We start from the raw sequence: 23937 nt of genomic DNA on the forward strand, positions 1-23937 counted from the left end.
TGAATGGCAAAATACAAATACAAAAAGGTTGTTTAGGACACAGCTCCTCGTGCTCTAGCGATGACATCACAGCTCTAACCTTCCCCACACACACCCATTGTAAACTCTGAAATGGTTCCCACATTTTCCTAAACTTGAACAATAATTACATGAAAACTGTGCTAGCTATCAAAAAATGCCCAATTGGGCAAATAAACTCCAGACTTTTGTCAACGTTTTAAACTTTAAATAATTTCTCTACGATACATTATGGCGAGTCACTGTGGGCACAAAGATGTATGTTTTTTTGCTCTCTTCAGTCCGAAACCCCAGTCAAGTGAATGGGACAATTTCTCGCCGTTTTTCGCACTTTTCGGGAAAATGGCTGGTCGAATCTCTTAGAAAAGTCATAGCTCACGATTCCCGATCGGGCCGCACGTTTTGATGTATTTTTTACGCATGTGCGGGCAACGCTGTGGGAGAAGATACGGTCCAAAGTTTGGCGGAATAAGAAGAATAATAATAACTAGAAAATTTCACAAGAAATTTTGAAAGTGTGGCTACTACTGCCGTAAGACGTCGCAATATGTATACATTACCGGTAGTGAGATGTGTTATTGAGGTAACACATCTCTCAATAACACAATAACCTCAATAACCTCTGCCACCTTCAGAATTATCAGATCAAATGACTTTCTTTGAGAGGGTGAAAAACGTAGTTTTTTACACAATGAAAAAAAAAATCCTTAACCGAAAGCCAAATAAAAAAGAGCCAATCAGACTTCTTAGAATTATCAGATCAAATGACTTTCTTTGAGAGGGTGAAAAACGTAGTTTTTTACACAATGAAAAAAAAAATCCTTAACCGAAAGCCAAATAAAAAAGAGCCAATCAGACTTCTTCTATGGGAGGAGCCTAATCGGATTCTTTGTGTTGTCCATTTTTCCCCAGCAACAACAGACTCATTGGGTGAAAGGTCGATCCAAGTTGTATCTCCTCACTCACCAACTTTCTGGGGTCAAAAAACGTGCGCGCACACACACACACGGGCGCACATAGACACACACAGTCAATCATTTTGTGATAATTCTGTGTGTGTGTCTAAGTCTAATGTATGATATATAAGAATGTGTGTGAAATGTTTTTTGTAGAGTTTAAAATAGATTTCAGAAATTTCTAAATTTCGGTTAGGGTGTTGTCTGAGATGTGTGTGTTTGTGTGTTAATGGGAGGTTATTAAGGGGTTAAACCCGTATATTCAGGCTTAACGAGAATTATACCGAAGAAAGATAAGGGGTAAAGTACCTGTAGTGGATTTCTATGTTCCTGAACTTGAATAAAAGCCAAGGGGATTGAATAAGTTCAAGGATTTAGAGATTAGTTTATATTTAACATTAATTAGAATAGGAGGAGGGGAGAGGAGCTCTTTGCAGGTGTCTGGGTGAAAGTCTCTGTGGGTGCAGCTCATTTGCATAAGGCGGGAAAACCGTGGGTGTGGCTCATGAGCGTCTGACAGAGGACGTTATTAATGGTCTAAAATGTCTATTTGTGTGCCTTATTGGTAATATTAGGATGTTTAAACCGTGTCTATGAGTCTTAAGCTTGTTTAAGTGTTTAATAAGAGGAAGCATATGGAAGAAAAGAAGTTAAGAGGCGTTTATTTGTGTCTTGAGACCGGTGTAAGTGTAGGTAATGAAGATGGGCCATAATTCGAGGTAGGGCGCAGAATTGAGTAGGGAGGTGTGGTTACACCAAGAAATAATACTATTGTATTTGACAGACAAACATGAATCCCATCCCATCACGAAAATAATGAAATCATGAGAAGCACAAACAGTCAAGTGTCAGCTGACCAACTGACAGTTCCTCCTGCGCATGTGTGTGTGCGCGTGTGTGTCACCGTTGCCATGGTGTTCACTGAGAGAGAGACAGGAGAGTTGATTTAATGAAAAAACTAACTTTCAAACTACTGTATTTGACAGACAACCATGGATCCCATCACGAAAATAATGACATCATGAGAAGCACAAGACTTCTGAGAACGTTTCCGTCTACTTAAATATTTGTAAGGATTTATAAATGAGGGCGTAAATTCAGTTTGTAAAGTGCTCACGTTTCCGTCATGAGAGAAAATTGTGGTCCGATTTAACATGGAGGTTAATGGAGCAGTTGGCCGGTCTTCATGTCGCTTTCAGGCTTGCTGACAAAACAGTATACATTTGTTGGATTCCACGACGCATGTGTACCACCGGCACAATATTTCCAACGTTTTCATATATAAATTATGCCTCAAAAGTCAATATTGTGGAGTGAATGGCAAAATACAAATACAAAAAGGTTGTTTAGGACACAGCTCCTCGTGCTCTAGCGATGACATCACAGCTCTAACCTTCCCCACACACACCCATTGTAAACTCTGAAATGGTTCCCACATTTTCCTAAACTTGAACAATAATTACATGAAAACTGTGCTAGCTATCAGAGAGAGAGAGAGAGAGAGAGGCAGGAGGAGAGAGAGAGAGAGAGAGAGAGAGAGAGGCAGGAGGAGAGAGAGAGAGAGAGAGAGAGAGAGAGAGAGAGGGGCAGGAGGAGAGAGAGAGAGAGAGAGGCAGGAGGAGAGAGAGAGAGAGAGAGAGAGAGGCAGGAGGAGAGAGAGAGAGAGAGAGAGAGAGAGAGAGAGAGAGAGAGAGAGAGAGAGAGAGAGAGAGAGAAATCAGATTAACTAATATCATGTCAGCCACGGAAAGTGGGGGGCCAGACAGAGTTAGACAGACAGGGGGCGGTATATAGATCGAATGGCGGGAAAAAAATAGCACTCAAACACTCATGCGAAAAGCCCATTGGGAGGGGCAGAAGAGGGAGAAGACCTTAAAACAATCATGTCAGCCATCAATTAACCAGAGCTGCTCAATGTAAAAAAGTACAACTTTGCCTCTCTCCTACCCAAGACTTCAATTGGTTTGTTTAAATAAAATGAAATGAATAACCATGTTTAAATCCATGAGTCAGTCACAACAGATATGAATAAAAGCAATGAAATCATGAGAAGCACAAACAGTCAGGATGTCAGCTGACCAACTGACAGTTCCTCCTGCGCGTGTGTGCGCGTGTGTCACCGTTGCCATGGTGTTCACTGAGAGAGAGACAGGATAGTTGATTTAATGAAAAAACTAACTTTCAAACTATTGTATTTGACAGACAACCATGGATCCCATCACGAAAATAATGACATCATGAGAAGCACAAGACTTCTGAGAACGTTTCCGTCTACTTAAATATTTGTAAGGATTTATAAATGAGGGCGTAAATTCAGTTTGTAAAGTGCTCACGTTTCCGTCATGAGAGAAAATTGTGGTCCGATTTAACATGGAGGTTAATGGAGCAGTTGGCCGGACTTCATGTCGCTTTCAGGCTTGCTGACAAAACAGTATACATTTGTTGGATTCCACGACGCATGTGTAGCACCGGCACAATATTTCCAACGTTTTCATATATAAATTATGCCTCAAAAGTCAATATTGTGGAGTGAATGGCAAAATACAAATACAAAAAGGTTGTTTAGGACACAGCTCCTCGTGCTCTAGCGATGACATCACAGCTCTAACCTTCCCCACACACACCCATTGTAAACTCTGAAATGGTTCCCACATTTTCCTAAACTTGAACAATAATTACATGAAAACTGTGCTAGCTATCAAAAAATGCCCAATTGGGCAAATAAACTCCAGACTTTTGTCAACGTTTTAAACTTTAAATCATTTCTCTACGATACATTATGGCGAGTCACTGTGGGCACAAAGATGTATGTTTTTTTGCTCTCTTCAGTCCGAAACCCCAGTCAAGTGAATGGGACAATTTCTCGCCGTTTTTCGCACTTTTCGGGAAAATGGCTGGTCGAATCTCTTAGAAAAGTCATAGCTCACGATTCCCGATCGGGCCGCACGTTTTGATGTATTTTTTACGCATGTGCGGGCAACGCTGTGGGAGAAGATACGGTCCAAAGTTTGGCGGAATAAGAAGAATAATAATAAGTAATAATAATAATAAGCCCGAGCAATAATATAAAGTGCGCTTTGCTATAGGGGTCTATGACCCCTCTAGCTGAAGCCACACTTAATAATAAGCCCGAGCAATAATATGAAGTGCGCTTTGCTATAGGGGTCTATGACCCCTCTAGCTGAAGCCACACTTAATAATAAGCCCGAGCAATAATATGAAGTGCGCTTTGCTATAGGGGTCTATGACCCCTCTAGCTGAAGCCACACTTAATAATAATAAGCCCGAGCAATAATATGAAGTGCGCTTTGCTATAGGGGTCTATGACCCCTCTAGCTGAAGCCACACTTAATAATAAGCCCGAGCAAAAATATGAAGTGCGCTTTGCTATAGGGGTCTATGACCCCTCTAGCTGAAGCCACACTTAATAATAACATGAACCTCTCCAGGGAGCTCGTCTGCCAGTCCTGCAGCAGCAGATCCAAAAACTCAAAGCAGCGCCTGAAACAAGATGAAATATTATAATAAATAAACCAATAATACTTTTAATTATATTAATGAATGAAAAAAAACTAGATGCATGAAACAAATAATAAAATAAAAATACTGAAATTAGAAATTAAACAAATAAAATGAAGCCGATAAAAAAACTAATACATAGAAAATATAATTAATAGAAATAAATAAATGCAATACAAATATAAAAGCAGAAATTAAATAAAACAAATACAAAAATAATATTATATTATTAAATACATGTGAATGCATTACAATAAGACTACAAAAATAAAATAAAAAATTATAGAAAAATTAATTTAAAAAATGAGATGCATAGAACAAATATAATAAAATACAAATACTGAAAATACAAAAATAACACAGAAAATATAATTAAATAGAAATAAATAAATGCAATTAGATACAAATATAAAAACAGAAATAAAATACACATAACATAATAACATAATTAAATAACTATGAATGTATCACAATAAGATAAAAAACAATAAATAATAAATATAAAGTACGCGTCTCACCTCCGGACCGCCACAGACTTGCAGCAGCAGCTGCTGCAGATGAGGGGGAGGAGCCTCGGGGAGTGTGTGTGCTGCACCGCAACAACATGAGCGTCAACACACACATAAACATATCAACACAAACACACACATAAACAAAGACGAGCTCACGCACGCGCAGGATGAGGCGCACGGCCGATGTGGCCGAGGACGCCATGACCTTAGCACTGTTTGACACGAGGCCGAGGAGGACCGGCATCACGGCTTCAGCCGCGTGATCGAAGCCACCGCCGAGCACCGCAGACAGGTGTCTGAGGACGGAGAGACAGACAGGTGTCTGAGGACAGAGAGACAGACAGGTGTCTGAGGACGGAGAGACAGACAGGTGTCTGAGGACAGAGAGACAGACAGGTGTCTGAGGACAGACAGGTGTCTGAGGACAGAGAGACAGACAGGTGTCTGAGGACAGAGAGACAGACAGGTGAGATAGACAGGTGTCTGAGGACAGAGAGACAGACAGGTGTCTGAGGACAGACAGGTGTCTGAGGACAGAGAGACAGACAGGTGAGATAGACAGGTGTCTGAGGACAGAGAGACAGACAGGTGTCTGAGGACAGACAGGTGTCTGAGGACAGAGAGACAGACAGGTGTCTGAGGACAGAGAGACAGACAGGTGAGATAGACAGGTGTCTGAGGACAGAGAGACAGACAGGTGTCTGAGGACAGACAGGTGTCTGAGGACAGAGAGACAGACAGGTGTCTGAGGACAGAGAGACAGACAGGTGAGATAGACAGGTGTCTGAGGACAGAGAGACAGACAGGTGTCTGAGGACAGACAGGTGTCTGAGGACAGAGAGACAGACAGAGAGACAGACAGGTGTCTGAGGACAGAGAGACAGACAGGTGTCTGAGGACAGACAGGTGTCTGAGGACAGAGAGACAGACAGGTGTCTGAGGACAGAGAGACAGACAGAGAGACAGACAGGTGTCTGAGGACAGACAGGTGTCTGAGGACAGAGAGACAGACAGAGAGACAGACAGGTGTCTGAGGACAGAGAGACAGACAGGTGAGACAGACAGGTGTCTGAGGACAGAGAGACAGACAGGTGAGACAGACAGGTGTCTGAGGACAGAGAGACAGACAGGTGAGACAGACAGGTGTCTGAGGACGGAGAGACAGACAGGTGAGACAGACAGGTGTCTGAGGACAGAGAGACAGACAGGTGAGACAGACAGGTGTCTGAGGACAGAGAGACAGACAGGTGTCTGAGGACAGAGAGGTGAGACAGACAGAGAGACAGACAGGCAGCAGCAGGGCGACACTTACCCGAGGGTGAGACAGGCCTCCCTCACCACCTGAGAGCGCAGGTCTTTGGCCGACAGCTTGAGTGCCGCCTCCGTGAGACGCAGCTGCTGCGGGAAGACGTCCAGCAGGGCGGCGCCGGCGAGCAGCAGAGAGCGCACCTTCTTCAGCTGCAGGGGACAGAGGGGCGCGGGAGACCCCGTTTCAGGGGCGGGGCCTCAAGGGCATGAGAGGGAGACCCCGTTTCAGGGGCGGGCCTCAAACACACAGACGCCTTACCGCTGCCACTCGGAGCTCCCAGTCCCGCTTGTCGTCTGACAGCACGTCTCGGATCTTCATCATGGCCTCCTCCACCTCCCTGTTGGAGTAGATCTGGGGTGAGAGGGTGAGAGAGTGAGAGGGTGAGATGCTGCAGACACCATGAGGGTCTGGAGGACCTGTGCAGACCTGCAGTGTGGGGACGTCCTCAAAGCCCTGCAGGAAGTCCTCCTCGTCCACGGCTCCAGCTGCATCGCGCCCTGCAGACGAAAAGATTACTATGAATAAAGGACCAAATTAAATTAAATATATAAATAAATCCACCTAAAAATATGTGAATAAAAAAAAACAATTAATAATATAATAATACATAAATAGTTAAAAAACACATAAATAAGTAGATAATATATTATTAAAAAAATAAGTAAAACAATAAATAAGTAAATAATAAATAAGTAGACAGCTTCTGCTGTTTTTGCACACACAAAAAATTCAGAGGAAAAATGTATGAATAAAAAGTAAAACAATAAAATTGTAAATAACATATAAATATGTAGCTAAAGAAAACAATAATAAACAACTCAGATGTATATCATGTCTCCTCATGAGCAGACAGGTAGAACACACCTGCAGCGTCTTCATCAAACAACAACAGTGTGAAGGTAAACGTTAATAATAAACAACAACAGTGTGAAGGTCGTTGGGGGTCTCGTGACCTCTGACCTGCAGACCTGGCGCCCGTGGAGGGGGCGGGGCGTCGTGACCCGGCGCTCAGCGCCTGCTTCCCTCTGGACGAGGAAGAGGAGCGGCCGCCGTCCCCGGAGTCTTCGTCCTCCAGGTTCTTGTCTGGGGAGGAAGAGCAGAGTCACGTGACCACGAGGGGGCGGAGCCTCACAGCACTCAGGATGGGACAGAAACTCCAGTGTTCCCAGTGAGAACCAGTACGACCAGCATGTGTGTGTGTGTGTTCACATTCTCTAAACAGCAGCTCACAGGAGCAGATCCTTCTGCAGACCAGTTTCCTCAGCATGTCGACAGACAGACAGACAGACAGACAGACAGACAGACACGTGCTCCTCCAGTCCTCCTCACATCTTCTTCACCCAGCTGAAGAGGAGAAGAGGAAGCTGACCTCCCTCCTGCCGCATGCGGACCAATGAGAGGAGAGGAGGAGGAGGACCAATGAGAGGAGAGGAGGACCAATGAGAGGAGAGGAGGACCAATGAGAGGAGAGGAGGAGGAGGACCAAGGAGGAGGACCAATGAGAGGAGAGGAGGAGGAGGACCAAGGAGGAGGACCAATGAGAGGAGAGGAGGAGGAGGACCAAGGAGGAGGACCAATGAGAGGAGAGGAGGAGGAGGACCAAGGAGGAGGACCAATGAGAGGAGGAGGACCAAGGAGGAGGACCAATGAGAGGAGGAGGACCAAGGAGGAGGACCAATGAGAGGAGAGGAGGACCAATGAGAGGAAAGGAGGAGGAGGACCAATGAGAGGAGGAGGAGGACCAATGAGAGGAGGAGGAGGACCAATGAGAGGAGGAGGAGGACCAATGAGAGGAGGAGGAGGAGGACCAATGAGAGGAGAGGAGGAGGAGGACCAATGAGAGGAGAGGAGGACCAATGAGAGGAGAGGAGGAGGAGGACCAATGAGAGGAGAGGAGGACCAATGAGAGGAGAGGAGGACCAATGAGAGGAGAGGAGAGGAGGACCAATGAGGGCACAGGAGGAGGGGCCGGTGAACCAGACCGGTCTCACCTGACACCGGGGTCGGGACCATGACCCCCGACCGCTGGACCTCATCGAACCGGCTGAAGATCACGTTGAGCCTGCAGAGCGTGAAGTAACACACACACTATTAGCACTATTATTATTATTATTATTATTATTATTAGTAGTAGTAGTAGTACTAGTTCGGTGTGGCACACTGCATGTTCTCCTGCGGGACTATTCATCTTCTTCTTCTTCTTCCTAAACGTTGCACCGTATCTCCTCGTTGCTAGCATTAAGCTAGCTTTGTTTAGACAAAATGGCTGCCTGTGTGTGTGTGCATGGTCGCGTGCACATGTAATCACAGTCGCGTGCACGCTCGTGTGTGCGTCCCTTTAGATACAGACACGAGGAGCAGACGCTCACATCTCTCACTCCACACAACGAGCACATCAGCGCGTTCGGCTGCTTCCTTCCTCTCTGCTCATCGTCCCCATGTCTCTGCCTCAGACGCCGGGGTTTAAGGTGCTTTTAAGATCTTGTCTGCCCAATCACCATGGTAACCAGTGACCTGTGTCTGTGAAGCAGTAGCTGCTCTCAAGTCCATCACGAATACAGAAAGGACTCCTCAACAACACATCTCACTCCTGGTAATGTGTATATATTGCGACGCCTTACGGCAGTAGTCGCCACACCATAACAATTTCTTGTGACATTTTCTAGTATTAGTATTATTAGGCACAGATTTCTGCAGGGGGCACTTGAACGCACCGTGACTGAGGAAGACCCTTCTTTCCCAAATCCCCCCTGACGCGCTCCCCCACGTGGCGGTAGATCTCCACCAGGCAGCTCAGGGCGCCGTCACGCACCTGCAGACAACACACACACTGGAGCTCAGGTCTGGGAGAGCAGCCCGACTCTCCTCATAGACGTGTGTGTGTGTGTGTGTGTGACGTGCAGTGTGTGTGTATGTGTGACGTGCAGTGTGTGTGTGTGTGACGTGCAGTGTGTGTGTGTGTGTGTGTGTGTGTCGTGCAGTGTGTGTGTGTGTGTGTGTGCGTGTCGTGCAGTGTGTGTGTGTGTCGTGCAGTGTGTGTGTGTGTGTGTGTGCGACGTGCAGTGTGTGTGTGTGTGTGTGTGTGCGACGTGCAGTGTGTGTGTGTGTGTGACGTGCGTGCGTGCGTGTGTGTGCGCGCGCGTGTGTGTGTGTGTGTGTCGTGCAGTGTGTGTCGTGCAGTGTGTGTCGTGCAGTGTGTGTGTGTGTGTGCGACGTGCAGTGTGTGTGTCGTGCAGTGTGTGTGTGTGTGACGTGCAGTGTGTGTGTTGTGCAGTGTGTGTGTGTGTGCGTGTGTCGTGCAGTGTGTGTGTGTGTGTGACGTGCAGTGTGTGCTTGTGTGTGACGTGCAGTGTGTGTGTGACGTGCAGTGTGTGTGTGACGTGCAGTGTGTGTGTGTGTGTGCGCGTGACGTGCAGTGTGTGTGTGTGACGTGCAGTGTGTGTGTGTCACGTTTGTGTGACGTGCAGTGTGTGTGTGTGACGTGTGTGTGACGTGCAGTGTGTGTGTATGTGTGACGTGCAGTGTGTGTGTGACGTGTGTGTGTGTGTATGTGTGACGTGCAGTGTGTGTGTGTGACGTGTGTGTGACGTGCAGTGTGTGCGTGTGACGTGCAGTGTGTGTGTGTGTGTGTGTATGTGTGACGTGCAGTGTGTGTGTGTGATGTGTGTGTGACGTGCAGTGTGTGTGTGTGTGGCGTGCAGTGTGTGTGTGTGTGTGTGCGTGTGTGTGTGTGACATGCAGTGCCTGCTGTGGCCAGCAGAGGCAGCAGGCACTGCACCTGGCTGGCGGGGTCTCCCAGCAGCTCACAGACGTGAGGGACGATCTTACTGAGCGTCAGACTCTGAGAGCCGAACCTGAGGAGACGACACACAGCAGTAATAAACCTCATTCCAGTCATTTTTACAGCAGAAACTATGAGAATTTATTCGTCCCGGCTTCTCAAATGTGAAGATTTTGATGCTTTTCTTTGATTTTAACTTGATTAAAAGTGATTTATTTATTCTTTTGTGAACAAACAAAGATTATCACATACATACATATATACATATACATATATATATATATATATATATATATATATACATATATATATATATATATATATACACATATACATATATATATATACATACATATATATATATATATATATATATATACACATATATATATATACATACACATACACATACACATTATATATATATATACATGTATATGTATATATACATATACATATATATATATGTATATATACATATACATATACATATATATATATATATATATATAGTTTATTATGATGTATAAACTCACACGTTGAGGGTTGAAATGAGACAGACACAGAGTCCTTCTCTGGTCCGGTTGTTCTTGTGTTTGAAGCCTCCCATCATGCGCTCCCACACAAACTGAAACACACACACACACACACACACACACACACACACACACACACACACACACACACACACACACACACACACGTCAGTCTGGAGGAAGAGGACGATGAAGGTGTGTTATTGAAAGGTATGCTGCACCTGAGGGTTGGCGGCCTGGTCCATGACCTTCAGCAGCAGGACCTGGTCCTGGTCCCGGACCCGGTCCCTGGAGTCTCCCAGCCGGTCCATGAGGCTCGGCAGAACTGGGACCAGCAACACAATGTGAGTGAGTGAGTGAGTGAGTGAGTGAGTGTGTGTGTGTGTGTGTGTGTGTGTGTGTGTGTGTGTGTGTGTGTGTGTGTGTGTGTGTAATATTCCAAGTATATATAAGAGGTTTCTTCCCGCTACACATTTGGCTTTTTATTACTAGTATTTAATGTATTTATAAAAAAAAGAAGAATGGAACAAAATGTGACAGAAGAGATTCATCAGATTAAATACATTGAGTGTTTTTTTTTTATTTAATTTATTAAATTAAAGTGTGCGACGTACAAATATGGATTCAAGCAGAATATTTCACTATGAATAGTCAAAAAAAGTATCAAACATTTTTTATAATATTTTATTTTGTCCATAAATATTTAGATATATATACTTTAACAAACAGTTATATTGTTTGGTCATGAATGAATATTGTTAAATGCATTATATATATTAATGGGCTTATTTTACACACGTAGCTAAGACTCATTGAATCAATAAACATATATTATTATAAGTGTACTAAAGAGGCTCACCTGTCCCCACCTGCGTCCTGAATCTGTCCTGCAGCCGACTGACCAACGCAGACAGGATGTCCATCCCCAGGAGAACCACCTGACACGCGCACACGCACACACGCACACACACACACAGTCAGCGGCTGCAAACACGAGATCCGCGCATGAGCAGCGGATTTGAATGCTGGGCCGCAAAGCATGATGGGTAATCAGACCCACACAAGTCTCCAGTCAAAATAAAGTGAACACAATCGAAAAGGAAGCGTCTCGTGCAGTGAAACACACACACACACACACACACACACACACACACACACACACACACACACACACACACACACACACACACACACACACACGGGCCCGTGCTGTGACGTCAAACACCGAATACATTAAAAACCCGCCACCGCGAGTGAAGATGGTGTGTCGCGCTCACAAGCGGCCGCCGCGTCACGTGGTGTCACTCTTCCTTGTCTCGGGGTGGCGGGAAACTCAATGAACGTCTCGTGAGAGTCTCCCTGCTGACACCATTACGACGCATGCGCGTCACCCGCGCTCACGCGAGGGCTATGACGCAATTTTTGGAAAAATCTCTCTTTACACGAGAGAAGAACAACACCAAGTGACAGAAAAACATGGCGCCCACAGCGCCATCTGGTGGCGACAGGGCGGCGCGACACGGGACGAAGACGGTTTACAGAATTACATTCAGCTTCTAGACACAATATACATTTAATATACATGTACAAGCACTCTTAAAGTACTGTCATGTATTGTGTGTTTTAGACATATTATATTTAATATACATGTACAAGTACTCTCTAAATACTGTCATGTATTGTGTGTTTTAGACATATTATATTTAATATACATGTACAAGTACTCTTAAAATACTGTCATATATTGTGTGTTTCATACATATTATATATTTAATATATTAGACATACTATTTATTTAATATCAATGTATGCAAAGTATTCTTAAAGTACTGTCATGTATTGTGTGTTTTAGACATATTATATATTTAATATATTAGACATACTATATATTTAATATCAATGTATGCAAAGCATTCTTAAAATACTGTATTGTGTGTTTTAGACATTATATTTAATATATATGTACAAGTACTGTCTATTTTAGACATTGGACATACTATATATTTAATATACAAAAGTAGCATTTATTGTGTATTTGTTACACTGATGTCAAACATGTTTAAAGAAGGTTTAGTAGGAAAACGTGTTTCCATTCGCATATATTTATTATAAAAACCACGTCTTTCTCTAAACAGCTTTTCTCTGTTTCCTTCATTATGAACTGAATGTATATTTTGGGATGTTCGTCAGACAAGGAATGAGCAGGAAGCAGGAGGAAGGAAACTGGTCTAATGGGGCTGGTAAATTAAGCCTCGGCCCAGTTAGAGTGTGTGAGTGTGAGTGTGAGTGTGAGTGTGTGCGCGCTCCACACAAAACTCCATTGACAAATCTGTCATTTTAGTGCTGCGTTTGCTTCATACCTCTCCACTTATAAATAAATAACAATAATTAAATATGAGGCACTATTACTTCAAATGAAGGCAAGAGGCTGCGACTAACCATATGTTGTCTGGAGCTTTGTCTTTAGTTTCTCAGAAGAAAACATAATAAGAAGCAACAGATATTTGGTTAAAATACAAGTTTACGGAGATATTACGAAGGAACTGGGAAGATTAGCTCCAGTAAACTTCCCTGATGGTTTTTAAAAGTCTTCCTCGTGGACACAAGTGAGAGGCCGTGTTCACCCAGGGAGACAGGTGAGTGAATGAAGCGCTCCCTGATAAACAGGGACAGCAAAACAACAACAAACAGTTCTTCTTCCTGCTGTTCAGTCATCTCCGAGGTAACGCCACTTCTTTCACATGTCTTTATGATTATTCTCTCCTCACATGCTGACAGTGAGCTGCTCTGGACTCAACATGCATTCAAACACATTCATGTAAAGGGAGGAACCTTCCTGTGAGTCATGAGGAACCTGACACGTGTTCTCAGGAAACCAAACCATGCAACAACATGAAGGGATAACTAAGGGAATAACTAGAGTAACAACTAAGGGAATAACTAAAGGAATAACTAGAGTAATAACTAAGGGGATACTAGAGTAATAACTAAAGGAATAAGTAGAGTAATAACTAGAGTAATAACTAAGGGAATAACTAGAGTAACAACTAAGGGAATAACTAAAGGAATAACTAGAGTAATAACTAAAGGAATAAGTAGAGTAATAACTAGAGTAATAACTAAGGGGATAACTAGAGTAACAACTAAGGGAATAACTAAAGGAATAACTAGAGTAATAACTAAAGGAATAAGTAGAGTAATAACTAGAGTAATAACTAAGGGGATAACTAGAGTAACAACTAAGGGAATAACTAAAGGAATAAGTAGAGTAATAACTAAAGGAATAAGTAGAGTAATAACTAGAGTAATAACTAAAGGGATACTAGAGTAATAACTAAGGGGATACTAGAGTAATAACTAAAGGGATACTAGAGTAATAACTAAGGGGATACTAGAGTAATAACTAAAGGGATACTAGAGTAATAACTAAAGGGATACTAGAGTAATAACTAAAGGGATAACTAGAGTAATAACTAAGGGGATACTAGAGTAATAACTAAAGGGATACTAGAGTAATAACTAAAGGGATACTAGAGTAATAACTAAAGGGATACTAGAGTAATAACTAAGGGGATAACAAAAGGAACAACTAAAGGATTATTAACTAAATACATAGCTAAAGGAATAACTTGAGGAATAATTAAAGTAATAACTACATTAATAACTAAAGTAACTAAAGGATTGTTTTAAAGGAAAGCTCTCATGTGTAAATAAAGACCACGTGACTAAGTGAAGGCGTTCATCACGTGACCAGAGGGTCTGTCGCTCTCAGCCTGCTGCAGCAACACCTGCTGCACCACGTGACCTCACCTTGAAGCTGCTGGAGTTGACCCAGGAGCTGGCCACCGCGTCCACCATGCGGTCCAGCAGGCTCTGGTCCTGCTCCATGTCGGGGGTCCTGGTCTGGTCCAGGATCAGATCCACGACCTGCTGGCCCACCTGCAGCCTGCTGCCCAGGTCCTTCTGCAGCAGCAGCTCCAGCAGCAGCTCCATGCTGCGGGTCTGTGCGGGTCTACTGTCCGGGTCTGGGGGACCTGGGGGTCCAGGAGGCGGAACCGAGCCCCGGGCCGCGGCGCCTCATGCCGCTGCAACACACGTCAGTCCCCGGTGTTCACTTGTGCTCCATATCTAATGTGAACCCATCTTTAAGGCGCACTGAACACGGAGACGCTGCTCCGCGGCCGTAAAGTGACGTAACCGGTCGTAAAGTGACGTAACGACGCCTAACCCGTTTAATTAGGCGTTTAAGCTTCTTTTTCTTTTCTTTTTACCCTAAATACAGTCAAGCTAGTGCTAGCTTAGCGTCACTCGTCCGTTCATAGCCGGTTGATTCATTACTTATCGATTAGCGGTTGCACTCACCGGATGAGCTGAAAAAGGAAAAGTCAGAAGTCGCGCCTCCTCCAGACTCCGTTACTTCCGGAATAAACGTCCGCGGTTCGTCCTTCAGTGCGCGTCCACGTCTCGAACCCTCCGCCGGCGGCACGCGGCTCGTGCACGGGATTAGAAGACGAGGAGGACCATCGTTTCCCAGAGTAAGTCACAGGATGTCCCACGGCAGACGCCGTAGAGCCCTGCAGCGCAGTACGGCCGCAGAACGGCGACACCTGCCGGCAGGGACGCGCAACGACACCTCAATTGTATTTTGTATTTATTAATTTGAATTATATTAAAATTTAGAAAATATATTTTCAAAAAATTCCACTGTAAAAAAGAATAATGTATATATATATATTTTTGTTTTTCAGTGTATTTTAGATTAATGGCTCTCTTCTGTTCTCCATACTCATTAATTAATGATAGATTACTACTAATTAAAAGTAGATTTTGTGTTGGTATTACTAGAATAATAAATATCTCTTCATCTCATCGATACTTATATCTTACTTGTGTTATTATCAGTAGATAAACACAGTGTTTGTTTGTCTTGCTTTGCACAATGCTAGTGCATAGCTTTATTTATGTATTGTTTATTTTGTTTGGTCCTTGAGTACCTTTTAAAGCACTATACAAATACAATGTATTATTATGTATGCATCTGTTTACTGTATTTCTTTCTTCATCTACTCATCTATTTACTTATATAAATACATTCATTGCTCCTCTTTCTTAATGGGGACTGTGCATTGGTGAAGTCCACTGTCCTGCCAGTGAGGCCTGTTGAGTGGAGGACTGGAGGCTGGTGAGTGGGTGGGCTCTCTGTCAGCTGCAGGTGACCCCTCACAGGCTCAAGGTGCTCATGTGACTCAAGAGGCCTCATTCATCGCTGCTGGAGCGGGTCGCCACCCACCTGGCTCCGGGATGACGACCAAAATCATCCATTTCATGGTCAACGGGACGCTGGAGAAAGCCGAGTTTGGAGCCGACTGCTCGGCTGCAGACGTCAAAGGTGAGAGAGAGAGAGAGAGAGAGAGAGAGAGAGAGAGGAGGGGAGTAAGAGAGAGGTAGCAGCCATGTCCATGTACACAGCCTGGTACACTCTCTCCATAGCGCCCTCCCAGTTCTGTTTTTGAAACTCCTCTGTTCCCAAATAACCCCCAAATCTTCAAGCCCTGCCTTCCCCACCTGATGTTTCCTGGTAGCTTCGGTGTTTCTTTGCTTAACCACTGCCCAACCTGCAAAGCTTCACTTTCCCCCAGTTCACCTTTGCAGAAGATGCGCTTTCAAACTAAACTGCTACCTATGACATGGACATCCCTCTGGTCTTTGACGAACACATTAATGCCGTCGGCATATGCTGACACCAGCAGCGAGGGCCTCTGAGGCGGCCCAGGTACCACAAGTCCTGGCAGACGGGATCTCAGCCTGTAGAGAAGAGGCTCAATGGCATATAGCTGTCCAGAGATAGGACATCCCTGTCTAATGCCCCTCTGGACCCTCTGGACCCTCTGGACTGCTCAGCGCCCCACCTTCAGCAGACAAGAAGCTTCCTTGTACATCAACTAGGGATGGACGGATGAAGCCGTGTGAAGCAGTGAGGCTTTCTTCCTGTTTGTACCAAAAAGGATTTGAAGCTTTGGGGCGTCACTTTGAAGAAGAACAGCGACATCTGGTGGCTGGCTGGAGGCAAAGCAGCCGTTTAACAGTGTGACCGAAGCACTACAACACCTCAATGTTTCACTCTCACATTTCTGCAGTAAAAGTCAATCAAAGCTGTTTGACGTTACATACAACCATTAACGATGTTGCTTCTGTCGTTCTTTACATTGCAATAAAACTAACTGCTGGTCAATAATAAGAAAAGGTGTTCATGATGGGATTCCATCCTCTCCACACAGAACGGCAAAGGTTAATTTACATGTGCGTAACCCACTAGTAAACAGACATACATTTACAACAGTACATTTCTGTATATCATTTCTGTATATTATTATGGCTCTAAAGTTTTATGCCAACAGATTGTATTTTTCACAGATTTTTATTTAGAAATAATATTTTCTCCACTGTGCTTTAGTGGGTCCTCAGATCTGTGTGAAGAAGTGTGGTTCGTTCAAATACCTAGGGATACAAAAAGGGACATCATTACTGCAAAATTCACAAAATCTTTTAATCTCAAAAGTACATAGTCAATCTACTCAACACATTACCTTTGCATGTCCACAGTAGTGGTGGCAGTTGAATTGGTCCCATGATGTTTTGCTTCCACATGACTGTCCAGCAATGACCCAGAGGTTGTCGTCCTGGTGTTGGTGCTGGTCCACAGGATTCCTTTCTGCTGGCGCCTCGCTGGTGATAACACCAGCACACTCTGGAGTCAGCCTTTCCACCGCAGCTAGACTACGTCCCTGGTTGCAGAACCCAACCTCTTTAAATCTAGGATCCAGCAATGTGGCCACAGACAGGGCAGTCACGTTTTCCAACTGGTGGAATTTGTCAGCCAGGTTCAACTTTAAATTGTTGGCCAATTTAGCACCAGTGCCATGAGGCATTTGGCCACACTGTCCAGCAATACAATGTTTTAACATTTTTATTAGGGGAATTGCTTTTGACCCTTTTCTCCTCAGAAAGCTCCACAGGTGCGTGACTGAAAGAACGTAGGACAGCTAGACTCTGCCGGGTTGCCTCATACTCTTCATCCTCCTTATGTCTGTGCTGAGTGAGGCCAGAGCTGCACCCAGAGGCTCTCTAAGCTCATAAAGCCTCTGCAGCATGGCAAGGCGCTGTTCCATCTTGTTTCGACCTCCTGAACTAGCTTCAGTACATTAACCCCCATAATGGACTGCATGCCACAGAGCTTTTCTTTGGCAGTTGTGCTCGATTTAAAATAACCCACAATTTTGCGGGCCTGGGTGCGGATCTCCTCTGACTGGGTTTGTGCTAAAGACTTCTTCACAACAAGGTTCAGTACATGTGCAAAACCATAAATGTGCCTGACCCCTAACTGGTTTGCACTGGCTACTATGTTCTGGGCCCCGTACAAGCTCCAACCAGTAAATTCACTCTTCACCAGGACGGACCGGTACAGCGCCTGTTTTACAGCTGCAGCCGCACCGATCCGTCTGTCGATTTCCCGCTCCACCTTACCCTCACTCGTGAACAAGACCCCGAGATACTTGAACTCCTTCGCTTGGGGTATGCAGTTTGTCCCCACCTGGAGGGAGCAATCCACCGGTTTCCGGCAGAGCACCATGGCCTCAGATTTGGAGGCGCTAACTCTCATCGCTGCCGCTTCACTCTCGGCTGCAAAACGCCCCAGTGAATGCTGGAGGTCACAGTCCGAGGAGGCAAACAGGACCACATCATCCGCGAACAGCAGAGAGGCGATCCCGAGACTCCCGAACCGGATCCTCTCCGCCCCCTGGCTGCGCCTAGATATCCTGTCCATGAAGGTCACGAACAGGACCGGTGATAAAGGTGAACTCCCAGGACCCCTCCAGTAGTCTTGCAAGGGTAAAGAGCTGGTCCACTGTTCCACGACCGGGACGGAATCCGCACTGCTCGTCTTGAATCTGAGGTTCGACAAGCGGTCGGAGCCTCCCTTCCAGCACCCTGGCATAAGCTTTTCCCCGGAGGCTGAGCAGTGTGATGCCACGATAGTTTGAGCACACTCTCCGGTCCCCCTTCTTGAAGATGGGAACCACCACCCCGGTCTGCCAGTCCATGGGCACTGTTCCCGACCCCCATGCAACACTGAAAAGGCGTGTCAACCAAGACAGCCCAACAATGTCCAGCGCTTTCAGCATCTCAGGGCGGATCTCATCCACCCCTGGCGCCTTGCCACCAAGGAGCTTTTTGACTACCTTAGCGACCTCTGCCAGGGATATGGGAGAAACCACCCCAAAGTCTTCCGGCGCTGCCCCCTCTCCGGGGGACATGTTGGCAGGGATTAGGAATTCCTCAAAGTGCTCTTTCCACCGCCTGACGATGTCCCGCCCCCACCCCCGCTAAGAACAGCCTGGGGTAGACCCTGCTTTCCCTTCCTGAACCGTCGGACGGTTTGCCAGAACTTCCTTGAGGCCAACCGAAAGTGATCAACCCTATCATTACATTGTAAAGTCAACCCACTATGTCTATCGTGGCGTAGTGGTAAAGTCACAGCTGCAGGTTTTCTGTCTGGTCACTAGATTCATCACATTCACAAACATATTGCTGGAAATCTTCAAGCCACATTTCATCTCCATTGGTAATCAGTTGTTTCAGCTCACTATACCAAGAGGTTCCTGGACACAGGAGATGTGACATCATGATAATACCTTAAAGGTTTCTTTAATGATCGGTGGCTCTATAGGTTGAGTCACTGTCTCCCAGTACATTTTCATTTTGCTCGACAGACGGAATCCAGGTCGTTGCGATCTTTTTATAAATATATTGTCTTAAATGTGTTTCTTCATAGTGGTTGTGATGCAGTGCTGACTGAACCATCACGATCACTGCAGTGCAGATGAAATGTGGCTTGAATATCTCCAGCAATATTTTGTGAACGCAAAATGCAGCGCAGCCTTTACCTTCACTTCCTTCCTCAGGCAGTGGTTGTCTTGCTCGAGGGCCTTTGACAAATAAAACGGGTGTAGAAGTTTATAGCAATCCAGAATAATGGACAGGCCTCCCTGTGGGCAGCTTTCCTGTACAGTGCAAGCGTTTTGCTAATGTCCACCAGTGCAAAGGACTGGAACCAGTTCTAAATCCTTAAGACCCCAGTAATATCAAGGTTTGAAACCAATGAGTCAGACCAGCCGAAGGATAATAATATTTATTTGAACTACATTTTAGGTTTGTCTCCAGTGTATATAGTGACCTTGCTGTTGGAAACATCACTTCTACTGCTCTAGGAACTATATTTTGTTATTTTTAAATATTGATAAATTCTAGTCCTTTTTGGTTTTATTCCTAATAAAATTACTATTGTTATTTTAGTTCTTACAAAGAAAAAAGAAACAAAGGTATTGATTAATCACTCAGTACTTTATCCAATACCAATATATTTCCAATTAATGGTGTAATACGTAACGTCTGCTACATGCTTTTCACCATTACTACTTGGGCCATACGCTCGAAATGTACAATCATCAGTTATGTAAATAAAGATAAAATAAAGATTAAAAACTTAACAGTTCTGTTCTGGGGTAGTGTAGATGTTTCAGAAACTGGAATCTGAAAACATAGAAATGGAAGCAAAGCGGTGCGTTCCCATTAGTTGTGATCACAAACTTCCTGACAGACAGGACTCAGCAGGTGAGGCTGGGAAAAATCACATCCAGCACCCGGACCATAAGCACTGGCGCCCCCTCAGGACCCCGCCATAAGTACTGGCGCCCCCCGGACCACAAGCACTGGCGCCCCCCCAGGACCCTCACCATAAGCACTGGCGCTCCCCCAATTCACAACAGCACTGTCTGCGGTGGAAACCTTCAGGTTTCTGGGATCCACAATCTCCCGGGACCTGAAGTGGACCACAAACATCAACACCATCCACAAAAACGCCCAGCAGAGGCTGTACTTCCTGATCCAGATCAGGAAGTACAGCCTCTGCTGGGAGCTGCTGATCCTGTTCTACTCCCCATCATCCAGTCTGTCCTCTGCTCTTCATCATCCAGTCTGTCCTCTGTTCTTCATCATCCAGTCTGTCCTCTGTCTTCCATCATACAGTCTGTCCTCTTGTTCATCATCCAGTCTGTCCTCTTGTTCATCATCCAGTCTGTCCTCTTGTTCATCATCCAGTCTGTCCTCTTCTTCATCATCCAGTCTGTCCTCTTCTTCATCATCCAGTCTGTCCTCTTCTTCATCATCCAGTCTGTCCTCTTCTTCATCATCCAGTCTTTCCTCTTGTTCATCATCCAGTCTGTCCTCTTCTTCATCATCCAGTCTGTCCTCTTCTTCATCATCCAGTCTGTCCTCCATCATACAGTCTGTCCTCTTGTTCATCATCCAGTCTGTCCTCTTCTTCATCATCCAGTCTGTCCTCTTGTTCATCATCCAGTCTGTCCTCTTGTTCATCATCCAGTCTGTCCTCTTCTTCATCATCCAGTCTGTCCTCTTCTTCATCATCCAGTCTGTCCTCTTCTTCATCATCCAGTCTGTCCTCTTCTTCATCATCCAGTCTGTCCTCCTCTTCATCATCCAGTCTATCCTCCATCATACAGTCTGTCCTCTTGTTCATCATCCAGTCTGTCCTCTTCTTCATCATCCAGTCTGTCCTCTGCTCTTCATCATCCAGTGTGTCCTCTTCTTCATCATCCAGTCTGTCCTATTCTCTTCATCATCCAGTCTGTCCTCTTCTTCCACCATCCAGTCTGTCCTCCATCATCCAGTCTGTCCTCTGGTGGCCGATCCAAACCACAGTGATGGAAGAACAGACAGGAGAGACGGACTACAGTGAGAACTATTGGTTCCAGCCTGCCCTTGTTCACCTCCAGGAAGCGGGCTGGAAAGATCCCTGCAGACCCTCTGGGGGGCGCTACAGAGCACTGTACGCCCAAAACACCAGGAACAGCTTCTTTCCACTGGCTGTCACTCTGAACAATTAGTCAGACTGCACTAATGTGTATATGTACAAAGAGCAAAGTGAAACCGGAGTAAAATTCCATGGCCATTAAAGCTGATCTGTAACACATTACGAGACAAATGTAAGCGGTTTTACTTTGAAGCACAACGCTAAATAGAACAAACGTACAGCCATTAGTGGACGGCCCTCTACCTTGGAGCAGCTCAGGATAAACATGGTCACAACAGAATGGCATGGATGTGTAACTTAAAGTCTATCTTCACTCTGGATAACAATCATGCATATTTACTGTCAGGGAAACGCTAGAAAGATTTTGGTGTGGAGCCCCTGCGGAATTAAAATAGTTTAGAATTAAGTGTGAATGGGATCCTAGTTTCTGTTATTTCCCCCCCTTACGACACATTTGTCTTTGTCACACGCCCGCACACAACACTAGCACCACGTTTAAGAAGCAAATCCATTTTATTATATACATGAAAAATATGGAAACGTCAAAACAAAACTATATATAGTACAAAATGAGACTATGAATCAAGATTTAAAAGCCGATCTCTTCACAAAGCATTTGCCATCATCTCAATCTCAAACGGGACGTCAATTACCGCTGTGAACACATACAAGCCGTATATCTGACAAATGCAGTCATTTATGTCTACGCACACGTTTACCAGGATGAGCCTGCAGAGAGTGAAGTAACAGACACACTATTAGTACTATTCTCCCCAAATCATGCCCAGTATCAGTTAGCCTGGTGACGATAAGTGGCTTCATGTCAATGAACGGTCACTAAATATCAAGTTCTACATGACAACTTCTCATCATTTAATGAATTGTTGTATTAACCAAGCATGCGGTGCCTTGATGCGCTGCAGCTCCAGCTGGGTGAGGGAGTGTTCCTTCTGCAGTGCCGATACCTCTCCTCTCGGATGAGCTGCTTCTCCAAACGAGCACGCTCATCCTCCAACTGCAGGAGAAGAAAACATGTTGCACACTGATATCTTTGCATGTCATAATAAACAGTTTAACTTTATACTGTTGAGCATAATTGTCAATTTGAACATTTTGAGACTGGGTTTAACATCCGTTACTCTCAACAGATAGTGCTGATATTTAGAGGTATTTATCTCACATCCTTTAGAGAGCTGCAGTTGTTAATGTGCTCTCTTCAAAGCAATAGACTCCCTTGTCACAAACAGTACTTTCACCTCACGAATGTGACGGGGTCTTAGGGGAAAATAAAGGAAACCGACAACGTCACCTGGGGACTTAAACCCCAAGAAATATAAGTTTACAAACCCTAATATAGTTTATTTAGACACAGATTCAGTACTGATATTGGCCAGAGATGCGTTTCATAAAATTAGCCAGACATTTATTACATTAATTCAAATATATATCTATATTCAACACTAAAACATGCAGAATAAAATCACAGCCAAAACATGCAAAACAGATATAAAATGGAAACGGCTAAATAGGCAAAAGCAAAACGGATAAAATGGACGTGGTAAAACAGACTAAAGCAAAACAGCAGCAGGTGAACCTACAAATGACAAAAAGAGATTCAAAAGGGTAACACCATGCTGCAACATACCAATTAAGATTCTGACTAAAATAATCAAAACTCACTGAGCCACAGGACCAGTAGGGAATGAGGCATGCCAACAGGTGCCTTTTATATTGGCACTGATTGGGGAGGAGCCAGCCCGAAGGCTGCGTTCAGAACCTCTTCTCTGGGAGCGTCCCCACTATTCTACCCCCTAGGCTCTGAATCCTCGTCCCGACGATTGGCACCTGCTGCCAGGGCCTAAACATGACAGACTAGGCACCCGAGAGTTCGTAGCCCCACTGACCTACTTCAGCAAAGACAGAGTCTTCCTTGCTGCTTGGTTTTTACCTCTGAACAGAGAGTTCCCTTTGCTGTTGGGATCCCAGGCCTGCTGGAGAACCCGGTCCAGCTGGAGGGCTCTGTTCACACTAATATATACATCCCTTTCAGAAACCATAATTCTATAAGATGTGATTGTGAAACATGCTTTGAAGTGCAATGGGAGTAGAGAATGCTTTGCTTGTCCTGGTTTCCTCTACAGCGACTGAAGTGAGGACCAAGAGGTGCTATAACATCAGGTCTAACATCATTCAGTATTCCCTTATAACCTTCAGTATTGACCACTGCCAGTTTAAGTCCAGTCGATGCTCTTCAGTCGTCTGTGGTGATTAAAGCATATTAAAGTGCACACAAGCACAATAACGAGCAAAGGTGATGGAGGTATGTTTACCTCTAATGCGTGATGCCAGGACACAGCTTCCTCCTCCTTGTCCTCCCTGACTCTGCAGGTGGCTCCTGGTCTGCTCCTTGTACAG

General features: G+C 44.8%; 1 protein-coding gene across 1 annotated transcript in view; it reads right to left on the reverse strand.

The window, feature by feature from the left end:
- The window catches only part of LOC306752950 (CLIP-associating protein 1-B-like), a gene marked incomplete at its 5' end in the record, with an annotated part of 42686 nt that extends 28062 nt beyond the window's left edge, over window positions 1-14624 (reverse strand). Inside the window, 13 exons of the mRNA XM_079236783.1 lie at window positions 4416-4475; window positions 5012-5082; window positions 5166-5301; window positions 6318-6463; window positions 6573-6811; window positions 7275-7397; window positions 8306-8376; window positions 9029-9126; window positions 10093-10168; window positions 10632-10723; window positions 10853-10956; window positions 11491-11569; window positions 14442-14624. Of these exons, the coding sequence (XP_079092909.1) occupies window positions 4416-4475; window positions 5012-5082; window positions 5166-5301; window positions 6318-6463; window positions 6573-6811; window positions 7275-7397; window positions 8306-8376; window positions 9029-9126; window positions 10093-10168; window positions 10632-10723; window positions 10853-10956; window positions 11491-11569; window positions 14442-14624 (1478 nt within the window). The remainder of the gene's footprint in view (window positions 1-4415; window positions 4476-5011; window positions 5083-5165; window positions 5302-6317; window positions 6464-6572; window positions 6812-7274; window positions 7398-8305; window positions 8377-9028; window positions 9127-10092; window positions 10169-10631; window positions 10724-10852; window positions 10957-11490; window positions 11570-14441) is intronic.
- Between the last annotated feature and the right edge of the window lie 9313 nt (window positions 14625-23937).

Source organism: Taurulus bubalis, assembly GCF_910589615.1.
Source record: "Taurulus bubalis genome assembly, chromosome: 21".
Lineage (NCBI taxonomy): Eukaryota > Metazoa > Chordata > Actinopteri > Perciformes > Cottidae > Taurulus > Taurulus bubalis.